Source organism: Scophthalmus maximus, chromosome 5 (assembly GCF_022379125.1).
Source record: "Scophthalmus maximus strain ysfricsl-2021 chromosome 5, ASM2237912v1, whole genome shotgun sequence".
Lineage (NCBI taxonomy): Eukaryota > Metazoa > Chordata > Actinopteri > Pleuronectiformes > Scophthalmidae > Scophthalmus > Scophthalmus maximus.
The window spans coordinates 13923345-13940432 of record NC_061519.1 but is presented as its reverse complement, the minus strand read 5'-3'; the positions used below and the strand labels follow the sequence as shown (position 1 = coordinate 13940432).

At 41.4% G+C, this 17088-nt stretch overlaps 2 protein-coding genes across 3 annotated transcripts in view; both read right to left on the bottom strand.

Moving 5' to 3' along the window:
* Positions 1–978: 978 nt before the first annotated feature.
* Positions 979–5006, bottom strand: ifi30 (IFI30 lysosomal thiol reductase). The gene is made up of 7 exons (XM_035634100.2): positions 4757–5006; positions 3517–3705; positions 3136–3210; positions 2755–2841; positions 2456–2608; positions 1399–1467; positions 979–1258 (listed from the first exon to the last, which is right to left on the bottom strand). Exons 1-7 carry the CDS (start codon positions 4877–4879, stop codon positions 1193–1195), a joined length of 762 nt encoding a protein of 253 aa, XP_035489993.2. The 5' UTR covers positions 4880–5006; the 3' UTR covers positions 979–1192.
* A 1902-nt stretch (positions 5007–6908) lies between these two features.
* The window catches only part of pik3r2 (phosphoinositide-3-kinase, regulatory subunit 2 (beta)), a 33643-nt gene continuing 23463 nt past the window's right edge, over positions 6909–17088 (bottom strand). For both annotated transcript variants that reach the window (XM_035634068.2, XM_035634069.2), the window contains exons 9-16: positions 16816–16914; positions 16515–16695; positions 16140–16259; positions 15500–15642; positions 15208–15384; positions 15029–15100; positions 14710–14880; positions 6909–13872 (exon numbers count right to left, since the gene is read on the bottom strand). In XM_035634068.2, the coding sequence (XP_035489961.2) occupies positions 13665–13872; positions 14710–14880; positions 15029–15100; positions 15208–15384; positions 15500–15642; positions 16140–16259; positions 16515–16695; positions 16816–16914 (1171 nt within the window). In that variant the 3' untranslated portion in view covers positions 6909–13664. The remainder of the gene's footprint in view (positions 13873–14709; positions 14881–15028; positions 15101–15207; positions 15385–15499; positions 15643–16139; positions 16260–16514; positions 16696–16815; positions 16915–17088) is intronic.

The window sequence follows — 17088 nt, the reverse complement described above, 5'->3', positions numbered from 1 at the left end:
TATGATGTGTGTGTGTTAAACATTCACTATGATTCTCAGGAGATGTAGGGAACTTCAATGACCCCGTCCCATGTGTTGCACATGAGCCTGTTTTTTTTTAATTATAAATAAATAAATAGCTGTGACTCGTGAATCACTCAAATGTTTTACTGCGCCTTTAGTAATTATGTCTGGTCTGCTCATTAGAATGTGGTGTGGTGTATGAGGTGTATGATATGCAATGAACTATACTTATAACAACAACAACATATTTGAATGTGAATCAATAGTGTTGAACCTTGCCAAAGACTTTGCTAGGTTCAGAGATAAGGAAGCTGGTGAATAAAGTTAAAATGACCATTTTAAGACTGTGCTATGACACGGGTAACAGATCAGTCTCTAATCTCCACGTACATGTAACTCGCTGTTTGTTTATGTTTTATTACCTCGTTACAGTGGACCGAAGACGAAACTGTGAGATAGGGCCCCACCTGAAGGACAGCAAGAACACTGACTTTGTAAAGGACATCTATGGCAGCGCCAGCGTCAGCTCACATTCACTGGCAGAGATTGAACAGTCCAGTGATGCTGAGCACTTCTCTATGTTCTTCATGGAAAAGGAGGTCAAGAAAAGTTGTGAAGGAGAATTCATAAGAGTTTCAGTTTCAACCCCTCTTGAGTTTACACTAGACTATGTGAAATGCGGTGGAGGTTTTTGTTGATTTTGGGCTGCTTTAATGTTGCTGCCACAAGGAATTGTGGGATAGCATGAACTCCTTTCCCATCGTGAAGGACAGTCCGGTCTAACTTATGCTAAAAGAAATGAGAAGGGAAGCACTGAAGCACCTTTTCTTTGCCTTTAACCAGGTCTCGTCATGGCTGCCACTTTCGTTCATTGAGGAATCTTCCTAAGGAACTTTTCAACCACAGAGGCAAAATTCTACAAAAAGAATTTGTGGTTTCATGGTTTCAGAAGATAACATTTCATTAATGACACCATTTGTAGAAAGTAATTTTACTTCAAGTATTTATATTCTGTCAAAAGAATAAAGTGAGGCGATCAATTCTTCCCTTTATGAAAACATTGTAAAAATCACAGATTAAAAAATATAGATGATGACATCAATCATTGATGACATTCCCCAGTGTCGCTTATTTAATGGCCACACCTGGAAGAGAGCGAGGATAAGAGGGGAAGTGCAGTGCCGCTCCTTCACCCCTTGTGGCAGTAGCTCTTGTAATGTCTCTGGCCTTCGCCACAGGCCGGTGGCTTGGGGCCCTGAAAATAAATACAAGGTTGTTAGACGTCAAAGATAAAAATCAAAGCTAACTGCCACTGCTTATAATACACACAGGAACTGTATTAAAAAGCAGAAATGCAGAGGGGTCAATGAATTAGATTTGAGTGACAAACTGTACCTTGTACAAGTTGCACACCAGCTCGAAGAGAGAAGACATGGCTTTATCCTGAAGATCTTCAGTGTGCTCCTGTAAATTAATCAAAATCAGTTTGGAATAACTAACAGAGCTGCAATGTCTTTGTCACAGGAGAGTTTGGCAGCAGCATGTCATATTTCTGTTAAAGCTCTCACAATCATCAACTTCACTACATGTGTCTGTGTCCACTGAAGGAGCAGCCCTTTGCTGCCAAGAATGCTTCTTGTGGTTTTCTAACAGTCTAATATATTTCACACAGACTCGTAAGCAAATGTAGGAATCAAAGTAAAATACAAGTGTGTGACAAAATGACAAAATTCAAACTTGTAAAAAAAAAAATTCTTTGTTCTCCAGTTAAGTGAATTACATTATAAGGATTTGCAATGTTATTTGAACCTGCACAAATCACGCATTGTACATTCAGGACTATAAAATATCCTGTTTTGGTCAGAAATGTATATACTGTAAAAATGTCTTCTTCTGCTCAAGCTTTATTTGACATTTAAAATTGGACATAAATATTTACTTCCCCACACAGTGATTAGTTGTTTTTTTTCTGGTGCCTGATGCTTAATGTACAGACAGGTTTTATTTTTGTCCTTCCTCTTTTCTTATGGAGTTGCTTTGGAGGGAACTTCAGTTTCAAGTCACTATTGTGCATCTGGCCTCAGGTTGCTCGGCAGATACACAGTGGCATCCGTTGTACAGAGCTTTGAGTCACATCAATCCGTGGCTTCACGCACATTGGTCACAGCTCTCGGAGCTTTGGGGCAGATCAAAAGTCCAAGTGAGCGCGGCGTCATATCATCAGTGTAAATGTACTGTTACTTGTTTACAAAGCGAGCAGCAGTGGCAGAATGGGGGCGCTGCGGAGAGAGGGGCTTCGCGACAAGGCAGGATGGGAAAATGGAGATGTTCATTACTCTAAACTAGAGAGACTACCTTCAAGTTAGGATCACGGCGTCTCTTCAGGTCAGCAGATGGTTTCTAGCTTTTTCCTAGACATGGTTATTTCTGCAGTATAGCACAGGAACCTTACCCCATTAATGGTCACCCAGGGCACATATTTGTGTGGAGGGTTCAGGGCTTTGGTCTTCATGGCATTCAGATGCATAAGCTGGTTTCCCAGATTCCCATTCACACAGCTCATGACGTTGTCCCAGCTCAACTCGGGGTCGTAGATTTCCACACACTACAAATAACAACGGAGGCAAATGAATAACATGTTGGGGAAGTGAAAGTGACTGAAAACATGGTGCAGAGAAGGCCCCCCCCCCCACACCCACACACACACACACACACACACACACATACACACACATACACACACACACTTACGCTTTTAGCTGACTTGATGACATCACTGGAAGATTCCATACAGAAGATGATCGGGAAAGCATAATTGGTCTTGTTTATTAAACAAGTCTGAAATGAGTAGGGCAGGAAACACATGAATAACAATCAAGTCACTGTTCACATTACTGATGAACAACACCGACTAGAATATATAGAACTAGATTTTTTTTTTTAAATATGTAAAATGTACATATTGACATAGTGAATCTGTGACCAATTAAAATCCTTTCAACACACCCAGATTTTGGTAATTCCAGTAATAGTAGTTCCTTATCAAACTGAGGCAGATAACATGGTTCCAATAATTTGTACAGTATCATTCAGCAGTTTTCTCTCGGTGCGTTGAGGATGTAACATTGTCACCTCGATCATGTTGCCCAGACATTCCTGTTCTCCATGCTGGCACTCAAAAATATACTTCTGTCCATCAGGCTTCTCCTGGAGTCCGGGGGTGGGGGTAAAATTATGCAATTTCAAAAGTTAGTGGGAAACAAACAACCATACAAACATAATTTATTGACCTAGATTCACATGTTTATACCTTTCTCACCAGCAGTCTAAGGGAAATCCCTATTTGCGATCACAAAAGGTTTTATAAACACACTTTTTCTTGAATAGATTTTGCCTCTACTTTTCAGTAAAACAAACATCACATATCTTCTTCTTTTTTATGACATCATTGCCCACTCCATAATTACTCGAGGAACCGCGACCCCCACCAACGCTCCTTGGCTCACTGCTTACCCCAGCATTTCCGTAGGGCACCAAGGTCACAGACATGATGTCACTCAGCAGGAGCCAGGTGGGGAAGACAGCCCCCGTCAGGAAAAGTCTGCAGCCGGGACACAGACTCTCGTAGTACAGCCCCACCTGGACTGGATCTGCCGTCTGATGGGGCCTGGTGAGGTTAGACTCGAGGCAGTGCTTCAGAACCTGCACAGGGGGGCGAGAATGGAGAGGGATCAACTTGAGTAAGATCATGCTCCCCGTTTCTTTGTGTCTGCGCTCTTTCTAAAGTTGTGAGGGACAATTTTGGTTAAAAACCATCTCTACGTGAGGACTTCAGTGCTGTTTGAGGGTCAACACTGGTTTTTGAGGGTTAGAATTAGGTTTATGCATTTTGTTGTGAAGGTTTGGGTTTGGGTTAGGTTCCGTTTCCCATTTGAACCCTCTGCTACTGTAAGAGAGCTCAGAGTCAGTGTGGTACCATTTTTCATATTATTTTACATATCAGCTAGTTACAGTCAATTAGTGCCACAATAAAACCACCAGCTGCTCAAAATATAAAAAGCAAATGAACCAGATGTTTCAGGCTCTGTGTTACTGGAGTGAGGAGGAAGGGAGGGAGGTTACCGAGTCTGTCAAGTGTGTCACTGACTCAACAACAGGCACGTTCAATGCTTTTACTTCCTCTTTCAACTAATAGTTGCACAGCTGTGCCAGTGTTTTCCAACTGAATCAGAAAGGCTTCCTGTATCCTCACTGAGTCAAACTGGCTGATGTCTACTCATCACTGTGGGTGTCGGCTTTCTATGAAACTAACATGTTTAAATGACATGACGCTACATGCCACGAGAACAAAGTCTCACCCGCGACAAGGCACTCAGAGAGAAGGGTTTTTTATTTGAATAAACTTTATTTGAATGAACATATCACGAACACAAGTACAAAGACAAGGTTGACATAGTGCAAGTCACACTGTGTTGTGTAATAACAAGTCATCTACCTCCTACAGAAATATGCATGTGTTAATATGAAGGCCTGGGGAAAATCCCTTCAGGTGATGAGGTATCATATAATATAAAAAGAACAGCAGCAGCAGTCTCAGAGAGAAGTCGTGTCATGAAGTATGAACCAGCCGTTCAGCCCTGTTTTCCTGCGCTTTAATGCCGCGCAGTGATTTTGAAAACGGTGGTTGCACGGTCGACCGGAACTTTTATGTTGCGTTAAGGGACGCCAGTGTTGCGTGTTCACATTCACTCACCCCGCAGCGGACAGCCGAGTCCAGCGACGAGCACCAGTCCGCCGGGGCGCGGGAGCAGGACGAGGAGAGAGCAGCGGGACAGTTCAGCCACACGGTCAGGAGCAGCAGCGCGGGGAGCTTCATGTTCAGCTGCGGCCCGGGACTCTGGTTTGACGACTCGTAAAACGATTTAGCGACCAGCAGCAGAAGAAGAAGAAGAAGAAGAAGTGAACACCGACTCGAGGACTAATTGCGCCGAACTACTTTAAATAGAGCTCCGACGCTTCCTCGTGGAGGGTGTCGGGGTTTCCGATTGGCTCGCGGTCACGTGACCGGGGCCGCGTCACTTGTATCCAGAAGAGAGACCTCGACTCTTGATGTGTTTTTGTAGAAATGTGATTTCCACAGAAATTTGTGAACATTTGTGTGGGCGCGCTTTGGCAAGTTCCCATACCCTGAACCCGAAGTTCATTTAGTTTGCAAGTATTAGCTTTACACTAATATTAAAAAATAGAAATCCATATTTTAAAAAGGTATTTTAACAAGGTGTCTTGTGAAAGAAGGCTAAATGTGCAGTGGTTTGGAAGTAAAAAGAAAATAACTAGAAAATAAATATGCATATCCATTATATATATATACTGTATATGTGTGTATTGTAGGGCTGCAACTAACGATATTTTCATTATCGATTAATCTGTCGATTGATTTTCTCGCTTAATCGATTGGTTGTTTCGTCCATAAAATGTCATGAAATTGTTCAAAATGCAGATCGTGTTTCCCAAAAGCCCCAAGATGACGTTTTGTTTTGTCCACACACCAAATATATTTAGTTTTCTGTCATAGAGGAGCAAAGACACCAGAAAATATTCACATTTAAGCTGAAATCATAAAATTTTGACCTTTTTTTCATAAAAAAATACTTAATCGATTATCAAAATAGTTGCCTATCATTTAGTAGACGTTTACTAATCGATTAACTGTAGCAGCTCTAATGTATTGCACATGAAGACAAAAGTTGCATAGTTGTGGTGGATATAGATAGCTATATAAAGTACAGAGGGCGATAATTAATATGATGAGACAACATTCAGCACAGCACTCTTAATAGGTGATTCACTGCTCTTGCACAGATAACAAGGAATGAAAAAAAAGGGAAAAAATACAGTAACCAGGAGGAACTGCAGTCTTATGATCTGTTCTCTCCGCATGTTTTGTAGGACAGGCTTCCTGGTAAGACTATAAGGGGCATCTTAAGGGGCATCGGCTCAGTTCCCCAGTCCATGGATGTTCCTCAAGTGCGGCCTTAAGAACAGTCAATGCAACAAAACAGCCCAACCCTGGACCACAATGAAATGTTTCTACCTGGTGACTCTCACATGATCCATCTCCGCTTCACTCCGAGAGAGAACAAAGCAGACAGGACACAGCAAGAGTCTGAGTGACTCACTCTGCGTCCTGTAAACTGTGTTTACAGATGAAGTTAAGCGAGAGAAGTCTTGTGTGTGTGTCCTCGAGGCCCAGGAGACGTGTTCAACATAATCCCCCTTACTCATATTCATGTTTGCTTGCTAGCGGTCCTCACCTTCACTTCCTTTGTCTATGCATTGCTACACATTTTCTTTGATTATCAATGTGTTTGCACATGTGCACAATACAAACAAAACTAGAGGCGGGCAAAGACAGAATCAATAAAGTGTAGAACAAAACTTCCTTTTGGATCTTGTGACACGTCTTTGTTCTCAGAGGGGTTTGTAAGATTTATGAACCTTCACTTTTTGCCCCTTTTATTGCATTTGCCCCAGATTTCCCTTCAATTTAATGGACTGTATATATATAGTGTTATAGTCTATATGGTATATAGCCCAAAATCTTGTCTTACCTACTACCAGATTTAATGCAAAGTGCAAATACTGAGGCAGATTTAATGGTGACTTTGGAAAGGAAATGGCTAAAGGTCAATGGCTCTTTTTTTGTTGTTTTACAGTAGGAGTTATAATATTGCATTACAACATGGACTCGATAAATACTTTTTCAGTCTGTGACCACTCTGGGGCTCCGTACGAAAGACGAGGAACGTCATCGTGCTTGAGTGAAACTGGGACACGAATTTCTGAGAATGTGTGACAACGCGATGATTAACCCAATTTACGAAGCAGGAAAAAACAAGGCCACGCACCATTTTATGTCTTTTATTGTCTTTTAAAATCATTGCATCAGCATTAAGAAAGAACAGCACAGATGAAAGAGTACCTGTCTGAGGACAAACATCTCTGAAGCAAGCTGTACGAGAGAGAGAGAGAGAGAGAGAGAGACAGAAAGAAAGAAAATGTCGCATCTGAATTAAGACAGACCAACGGAGGGAGGATATCACAAGAGAAGAGGGGAAGAATAACCATCTTTTCGTGCATAGGGATCGGGCACACAACAACTAGCAGGCCCCTACTGGCTGAAACAACAGTGCTCCCTCCGAGTTCAATTGCACTTTGGTGTGTTGAGTAACTTGATTGGCCCGACCCCCTTTGCTTTTCCACTCACATGTTTTTCCAAAGAAAGAGACCACGATTAACTAAGAAGCGTGTATCTGAAACAATACACAGCAGTGGCTGTTTGTGATGAGTTTAAAAAAAAAATGTGGATACGTGTTTTTAGTTGTTGCTGCTGTGTAACACAGGAGTCAGCTCACATGAACATGAACTACTGTGCAACATAAAAACATCAACATCACATTTAGCCAAACAAACCGCAAAACTTTCACCATCTCGACCGCGGCGGAGAAAGGGGATTGTGTCATCAATTTCATCCAATTCTAAATGAAAATCACAAGCTGAGACCATGTTGGATGGCTTCTTTTTTGTCGAACAACTCAACCGGACAACCGATAGAGCAATGGATTTGCCTTTGCATTAGAGTATCATTTGGTGTGTAGTGCAAAATCGAGAACAGGATGCCTCTTGAAATTAATTCCTGAATTTTCCAAACTTTTTTACGTGCTAAGATTTGTCCACAAGCACGTCGTTGACCATGTAGTGGTTTTTTTTTTTATGTTGTAAATCCTTCCTTACCAGGGAGAGCCACGTCTACCACACTCCACATATTACAAACTGCAGAAGCTGCAAGTTCTGCACGTACAAGGCTCAGTGTACGGTGAAGTAGTCGGCAGGCGGAGGATGACAGAGACTGATGAAAGCATAACGGATTGTGGACAAATGAATCTCGTTGGAACTACCGTGTTGAGTTATTATTTTGAAATGGAGGGAGCACTGTTCTCACAAGTGAAAAAAGAAAAAGGAAGAGGAAACAGGGAAAACAGAACAAGCACTCGTAACATTTTCAAGTTTAAAATGACAGAGGAAATAAAGAAATATAAATCAATCTGTCACAGCCACTTTGAGGGACGGACAGATTGATTCTCAAACGCATATTTACCATTTGGTTAATTACATACTGTAAACATTTGTATTTTTTTTTCTGCATGGAGGAAAAATATTCAAGCTAGCTTATTTTTTCTTTATAGGCTCTGTAAGGTTATCATTAACAGATATGAACAAACAAACGAACAAACAAACACCTGGACAGGCAAATCTATTTGCTTTTTTAAAAAGCCAAATAAAAAATATTTATACTCAGGCACCATCAAAGAACACACTTTCTAATGCCATCATTGTTCCATGTACAAAGACCTGCACAAAGGAGTGACCGTGAACCGAATCATGTACCGTGTTCTCTCGTCAGATTTCTTTCTTTTCTTTTTTTACCTCCACTTCAGCGACCACAGAGATCAACCGAAGGAAGATACAGTGGTAACTCGTACAGTTTTACAGCATCAGCGTCCGATCTGCGGTGGATCTCTGCGGCCGCATGCGAAGTGCATCTTTTGTGGTGCAACTTTTAACACTGCCTCTGCTCACAAAGACCAGAGTCTTCAATATGACATTAACAGATTCTCACGTTCAAGAAAAAAACAAAAAACAAAAAACAAGATCTCTTCTCCGAGATTTAATAAATGCAAAGCAGCCAAGACTGCATTTAACATATAGACGTAGCTCTGTAAATATTAACACATGTACATGAGCTTGCTCCATCCTCCTGAATGCACCTGATATTCATGCTTAATAGATTACATGTATGTGGATCAACTGGGACCACAAAGCTTGTTGCTGATCACGATGAAGCTCACTGCTGCGGATTAGTAAAAATGCTTGCCTTTTCAATAACTGCTCGAATACAAAGCACCCGTGGAGCAAGTCTAAAGATCGCGTTCACACCGAAGCCTCTCTCCGATTCGCTCGCTTCAAGCACGCTCCGAAACAGTTACATAATCCAAAAATATAGATATCTAAGAATATATCTCAAAATATTTATTCTCTAGTGTGTTTCTTCCTTCGAACCTCAATAGTCACCGAGTATACGTGTTCCTTGTAGTCGGCGAAAAGATGTGCTTTGTGTACCGAGGCCGTCTCGAGAAATATTTAATTTACAGTGTACCAAAGCGGATGAAAAAATATTTAGTTTACTCGAACGATCGCGTTATATAGAAAAAGTGTTTTCTACGCAGCTCGGACACAAATGCATATATAGGCGTTTAGTAGGGCGACAGCTTCGAGTTTCAGAGACACGTTTAACGAAAGTCACCTCCGAGTCAAATCACAATAAAGTCTTCCGCCTGTTTTTGTGCCCGTTACACTGCACCACCAAGTTTCATCGCTGCCGAAGTTGCATTGCTTCCAGCTCTCCAACATGGCGTGTACGGCAGATAAAAGGGTTTTTAAAAATTCTCTGCAAAAATGTTCATCTTAACAAGGGATGTAGTAAACTGTTCAGCTCTTCTCTTCTCGTAAATAACCAAAAGAAAATGAGCAAATTGCTCGAACGGAGGCCGAACCACCGGGTTCGTGGACTTCTCTTAAACAAGTCGATCTGCTGACAGTACCTTTGGCAGGATGTTCCTACACACAGTTTTAAATGGCTGATTTACCCCAAGTCGCCCTTTAAAACTTTTTCCTAATGGTATGTTCCCGTGCGTTTTGTTTCACTTCCATGTTCTGAGGTTTTCAGATATTCAATCTCTGTTGCAACCTACAGTACAGTACGATGGAGGGGAAAAAAAACTTTTTTTGTGTTGGTTTTTTAAAATCAAATTTCAAGTGGTCAATGTTTTAACAGTGTTTTGGTTCCTCTGGACAATCCACAGACAATTTTTCTTCAGAGGATTTCTTCTGGTGAAAGAAGTTCGAAAATATTAATATGACAAAACCTGAGGAAACTCAAACTATCTGTAGTGTATACGCCACTTTTTGGATAAACCAACCATTATTTGTCTTGTTAAGTTGGACAATTTTGCTAAGCAGACACGAAATTGCATAAATGTTTATACAGTCCATATAGTGAAACAATCAGTCAAAAACATCAGAATTACATGACAGCTGATGACTGCAAAAAAACAAAAAGCATATATTGTACACTGTATAATCTGATATTGTAAAAGGAAAAAAATGTCACTCACTCCTGATATACTGTGTGGAAAGACCTTAGAACTATCAACTGAAAACACCAATACAACTGAGCTTCGCCACTGTCTGTGACTTTATGGTTGTTGACACACGACTCTGAGTGTGTGGAACAGAAAGAAAAAAAAAGTGCAGTCGCAAAAGTGTTGGTCCAACAAACTGGATAATGGATGTGTCAGCTGTCAGCAGTGGAACTGACTCCTGATACTAAACACTGAGAAAATGCTGCATGCATTAACTTGGAGAGCTTATCAAATGAGCTTCAAACAACTGGGCTGGGACACGGATATGTACGGTTCACATTTCTACCTTATCTGAGTTTTATTCAAAAAAAATATACCAGACGACAAAAACAAAACGACAAAAAAAAACACCAAAGAGAGCTAGCTTGGGTGCAAGACGAGAGCGAGCAAGCACCAAGCTGCTGTGGAGCCTCCACCATAGAAAGAACGAATATGTAACAATTATAGATGTAACAACAAAGAGACACAACTAAAATCTGTCACTCTCTTATCTATAACACACTCAAACAGACACACACAGACACACACAGAGACACACACACACACACACACACACACACAACTAGGCTCATTTGCCAGATGCGCCCGAGTTTTAGACAAACGGCAAATGTGAGAACCGTGGGGCACAGCATGTGTGGTGATGATGGCACCATCTTGTGGAGCAACGCTCCAGTGACAGCAAGGAGGAAAAAACACGAGCGCCTCGCGACGACTAAAGGCACTTCTAATCTCTCTAATCTGTCTCACGTTTTATAGCCCTCAAACCAGAAGCATCAGAGTCAAATTATTGGGATTTTCTACTTGTGCAAAGTACAGTACAACTGATTCGTCCTGACTGAAATCGAAAACGATGTCTTGGTGGAACCTTCTCAGGTTTAAGTTTGACTTGATGAGATTGGTCTGGAATCTCCTGCTACCTGAAATCAGATGAAACACACTGTACAGTACTGTACAGTGTTTAGAATCACCCAACGATCGAATTTCCAGACAAGAAGGGTGGGTGAATATCTCCCGTAGGAACAAAACATCAATTTCCATCTTTCCTCAACAAGAATAAAGATAAAATCCATGTAACTTTTAAATGTGTCATTTTTAAAAGCAGTGCGTTTTTTCCCCGAAAACTTTCTGACGCCAAATGACTTTCTAAACCTTTCTACAAAAATACTGTTCTTTTTGGCAACGAAAGTCTACGATGTGAAGTAAATTCGACAAACTATTTATATTCATTCATATCAAGAAATCCACTGAATAAATCAATGTCACGAGTGACATCGTGTGACGCCTCTTTTCATCGACCACACGATAACAACTGGAGATTCTTGCCTTTTAACACAAATGACTTGTGCTTTGAACGGAGCCGGTACAATCGTCACCTCCAGCCAAATGAACATGAGGGAAACAGGAGAACAACCGGAGGGAACTGATCTGAGCTTTGTAAATCTAAAACTCACTATCAAACATACGACTATGGTGTGCATAGCACTACAGTATCATAGTACTACTACATTCACCACACATTGTACTGTGTATACTCTACAAAAACTATCATCCACCGAGTAAAAACAAAAAACAAAACACAACCCAAACGAAGGACTACTCCATGCATCCCGTGCTAGATAATCTCTTCGACCACAGAGGCCACGCCAAATGGCAAAAGGACTGGTTCTTTTTTTTTTTCTCTTTCTTGCTACATGAAAACATCCTTCATTTGGCTCACATTAGCTGGATACTGTGCATCCTTAAACAGAATCTAAGAGCAATAGCAAATATTCTGAAAACATAAAAAAGAAACACCGCGGTTAATCTGTAGATAGTAACATATACTGGCTGCGAGTGTGTCTGAAATATACTGTACATTAGTTATATTACTGCTTTTCTTTCTTATTTTTTTGTACATCTATGTTCTACAGCTCTGAGTCAAGCTTGTGGTGAAATGAACAGTCAAGCACAAATGGGGAAGAAGTACCTTGAGTAAAATCTGCTTTAAAAACAAAAACAAATGAACATCTGCGAGGACGTTGTACCACTAAATCAGTCTAATCTAACTAGAGACGAAGCAAATACAGTACCGAAGATACAATAATCACAAAGATCGATGCTCTGTGAGTGTCTTTAGCATATAGAGACGAGACACCAAGAGGAGCACTAACAGTTATGCCTTAAGTCAATGGCTACAGGTGCTACAGTATCAAACAGGATGAAAAAAGAAGGAAGAAGTTTGGAACAAAGACACGTTTAATGCAGGAGTTTCTCCACAACGTCCATCGAGACAGGAACCTGAATTATGTGGACCTGCATCTATCAATGTATCTTTTCATCTAGTGTATTGTGATTAAAACGTATTTCTATATTCACAATATACCAAATATTTAGCATGCGTGTCTATCAAAAGAAATACAGTATTTACTGTATGTTGTACCTCCTCAATTCAGGAGGAGGAGGTCCTGCTGAGCAACAAGCCAAAGCAGTTGGAAATAAAGATAATTTCATAAAAAATATACCTATATGTGTGTGTATTATTTTCTTTTGTCTTTTAAAGCTGTAGCTTTGTCATTGTCGACAGACGTCCTTTTCCTCCTTCCTTCTTTTTTTCGACCTCGACGTGCCCCCTGGTTCTCGTGACACAGGCTTGTGGTCATTCAAAGCTATTACTATGGCACTTAAGCAAGCTTTAAAATTGAATCAATCTTTTCAACCCCCCCCCCCCCCCCCCCAAGGCTCCAGTGACTACACCCCCCTGGTCCACGACCGCCTTTAGGTGTGATGTCAGCAGCCTGGTTCAGCCAAGCCAGTCTTTTTAGTGGATGACAGCTCAGGCTTTTGTCTAGGGAGAGTTTGCAGGCAGTCTGGGGATGACAGATCAGGCCTTTGTCTGTGGACACTCATCATGTGTTCAAGGCAACAACAAAAAAAGAAAAGTGCCTCCTGTAAAATTTTCCATCATCCCATCCAAACTGATCTCTCCTTTCTCTTCACGCTCTTGAAAACAATATTCTTGTGTGGTTCTTTTGTCTTCCTTTAACACAGTTAGTCCTGCTTTTCCACTGTATCAAAACCCGCTCCAAAATAACATAACCGACACTGTACAGTCATGGCTGGCTAATTCGATGATTCTACTCAAGGTAAAACTCGCTGCGTCAGCCAGGCTAACTGTACAGTGCTTAGTTGCTGCTAGCAGTGTGCTTATATTTGAAGCCATGCTGTTAGCGAGGAGTGCTCAGTGCTGGACTTAGGGTCAGTGTGGGAAAATTAGCACCAGCCTCCAGCCAGAAAAGTATGAATTTAAAATGGTGGCCGATGAGTCGATGTTACCCACAGCTTTAACCGCACGGACAAGCATTGTTCAGACCTTCATTCTCCTCCCTCAATGCATCTGAGTGAATCTTTTGTTTCCCATATTCATCTGGGATGCTGGTTCTGGTTCTGAGAGCAGGCCAGGGCTGGGTAGGCTAGATTTACATTCAGCTGGTCATTGTGTTGGACCAAGGAGACGTTTTTGTAGTGGAGCACCAGGTCTTTTAGGGACGAGTATAGATTGTAGGGCTCTGCGAATCCATAACCCGTGGCCGTCTTGTAGATTACACAGTGCTTGGCGTCACCCTCCACACTGAAAGAATGACAGACATCATGTTAATACATTGTCTTGAAAGGAAAATATCAATATATAAATATAAATTATTGTACAGAGCTACTTAAATAACTGATTTCCTACATTTTCCAAAATTGTTGAGGGAATCCAATTTGTGTTGAAGGAAGAAATTTACATGACGTCTCTGATGTTATTTACATTTTACTTTGGAAAGTTACAAAAGCCCCTTTTACATGATGATCCTGCCGCTGAGAAGACGCTTGTTTACACTGAAACAAACAAGCCTCCATCATGATGCTGTGTGTGTGGTTCTGGCACGCTGGCTTTCCAGTGTCAGAGGCGTAACGTGTAGCAGAACATAAACAGCATCGCTCCTGCCGACATCGATCCGGCTCTGTGACTAACTCCACTGCCGACTTAAAGGCAGAACAACAGTCCTCCCATTCTGTGTTCATGTCATACAGAACAGTGAGGTGGAATAACGTTGGAGATTTTGTTCATGAATGTCCTTAATGTTTATGGCAGAGCCAAGCACACCTAGCCCCCCTTGTTTCCAGTCTTTGCTCTAAAAAGACGAGCTAGTCTGCGTTAAGCCGTATCCATCTTCTCATCTTACTCTACAGCAAATGTCAAACTGTTCCTTTCAGAACTGTCACAACAATCAAATGTATAACATTTATGTTTAACATTATAGAATTAAATAGTTTCCTATCAAAATCACAGTGTCTACTTTTGGTCAGTTATCGATGACAGTAAAGAGAAATCATACAAAATTACAAAATGGACAGTGCGTCACTTTTTTTTGTGCAAATTTTTTGGTTTTTTGCTTTTAAAAAGTGTAAGACACAAACGTACACTACGGAGCAGGCGTAGGAGCCCTTCTGTGACTGGCTCTCACGGATGAGGAAGGTTCCGTCACATTTGCCTCTCAGCAATTCCTCAGCCTGGGTGCGTTTGATGTCACCCACGTACCAGGTACACTCATCGTGGTGGGGTGAGCCCTCGTCTTCCTCGAGCGAGTAGGAACTGGAAAGGCAGAAATCATGCAGCAAACGATGAAGCACATCTCATACCACGAACATAATAGTGAGCTCTAACTTATAGGTGGAGATGCGGCAGCGCCCTGTAATCACAGCACAAGTTGCTGAGCGGCTACTTCTTCTCAAACACTTACTCATCAGCCTCATTCTTTATGCCCAGCCATTCGTTGATCTTCTTCTGCCTTGTCCCCTTCTGTGTCAGCCATCTGCAGAGCCAGAAACACCACAGATTGAATGCTGACAGACAGTTTTCAAACTTGTGGGTTGGGAGTTTGTGTGAGCATGGAGTAAATGTTTGATTCATTCCCCTTACATCAAGTACTGGTCTCTGATCTTGCGGAGCTGCATGAGATCCGGCTTGAGGCTGTTCATTTTCTTGTCAATCTCCCTGTTATCGGAGACCTGCTGTCTCAGGTCCTGCTCCAGTTTGCGCTTGCTGTCGTGGATCTCCTTCACGCGAGACTTCAAGCGCTCCGAGTTGGTCTGGATCCTGATGTGAGGGAATGATAAGATTATCTCTAAGAATGTGTTCTTGAAATGATAAATATCGAAATTCTGCTGAAATAGTTTGATTTACAGCTCAGTATAAAAAAGCAAAAACGTACTTTTGAATCTCCTTTTCGTTGCCCTCGCGCTGAAACCGCTCCAACGACTCTTTGCTGTAGCGCTCCTGAGTCTCACACTGCTCCTCAAAGATCTTGATGGTCTCGTTAAAGGCCTCAATGGCCGTGCGCTTCATCTGCAGCTCCTGTGGGATGAAAAGGAGAAAGACCGTGACTGAACCTTCTGAATCTCACATATACCACAATGTTTTCCAGCCTGTAGATGAGACAGTTTACAATTCTCTAATATGAAAGCTAATTAATAGGGAAATGTAAAGTTTCTTAATCAAATATTTCAGTAGGATGAGTTTCATTCACAATGCTTATCTACACACAATAATAATAATATGGAGGCTTCAATATAAATTCTTTAATGTTATATGTTTTATATATATATATATATTCATTGAATGTGTCATTAATTCTTTTGAACATGTTTTAATAAAAATCATTGCAAATGCATGGTCATATAACTCCAGTTTATTTATAATCTTTTCTGGCTACAAACAGACTTCATTTTATCTCCAGAATATATTGTAAATGTGTCTAAGGTATGTACACGTCTATGTACCTTCAGTGTAATTTAAGTATGATTCACAAAACGGTGTAACACATTCCCTGTGTGTGTGTGTTGAACACTTACCTGTGAAGTGCGTGTGTATTCCTCGTACAGAGAGTCGTACTCGCGGCTCTTCTCCTGGTACTGCTCATGATAAACCTTCAGCTGCTCTCCCACCTCCTCGATACTGTTCTCCTTCACCAGCTGGAACATGCAAAGAGCAGAGGAAAGTGACATTACATTGACATCGTGATGAATGAAAGACTAAAACACAGCAACTCAAGCAGACAATGCTCCTTGTTACAAATAAAAATGTAGAGGTCAACTTTGCTTGATTTCTAAATCAAAGGAGGCTTGCAGAGGGATTGTGCTTGTAATTGAATTAGATGGATGGACAAAATTTCACAAAACACAACATAGCAGAAAACAAAGTGCTATAAAATCTGCAGCATCACCAACCTGCTGGTATTTGGAGACGGGGAACAGAAGCCTGGTGTCCAGCTTGGCATTGTACTGGGCCAAGGAATCGTGGCGGTAGTGATTGATGAGCTCCACTACAGACAGGAAGGTGAGAGGCTCCGAGAAGCCGTACCTCCCGTCTCTGTGGTAAATCTTTATGAGCTTGTTGTTCCCTCCTTTCCTGTAGGGGGAGACAGCGGCCAAATGAGAACGAAACGCAGTTTCAGCTGCTTGTGGACTGAGAGATTATATGTCAGTTTTGCAGAAAGTCTTTTGTAAGAAAATTTGAGTGCTGCTTTACCTGAGGGTGAGGGTGTACTCGCCCTCCAGTTTACTTGAGGCATCCCGGACCAGAAAGGTGCCGTCTGGAGTGTCTCGCAGCTTCTCGTTCACTTCCTCTCTGCGAATACAGCAACATACTTACTGAATTGCAAAATAACAACAAGGATTTCTGAAAGTTTTGCATTTCCAGACTACTGGTATTACACATAATAATCCTAATTTGCAGCCAACACAACATTACAAGTGGTTCCTTCATTTAACAAACTAAGGGGAATCACATTAATGGCTTTGT

Coding starts and splice junctions, on each gene's coding strand:
- ifi30 (XM_035634100.2), bottom strand. CDS start 4,879: ATGAAGCTCCCCGCGCTGCTGCTCCTGACCGTGTGGCTGAACTGTCCC. Junction 3,211..3,516: donor TGCCCTACGGAAATGCTGGG/GTAAGCAGTGAG, acceptor CCCGGACTCCAG/GAGAAGCCTGATGGACAGAA. Junction 2,842..3,135: donor GTCTGGGCAACATGATCGAG/GTGACAATGTTA, acceptor TACTCATTTCAG/ACTTGTTTAATAAACAAGAC.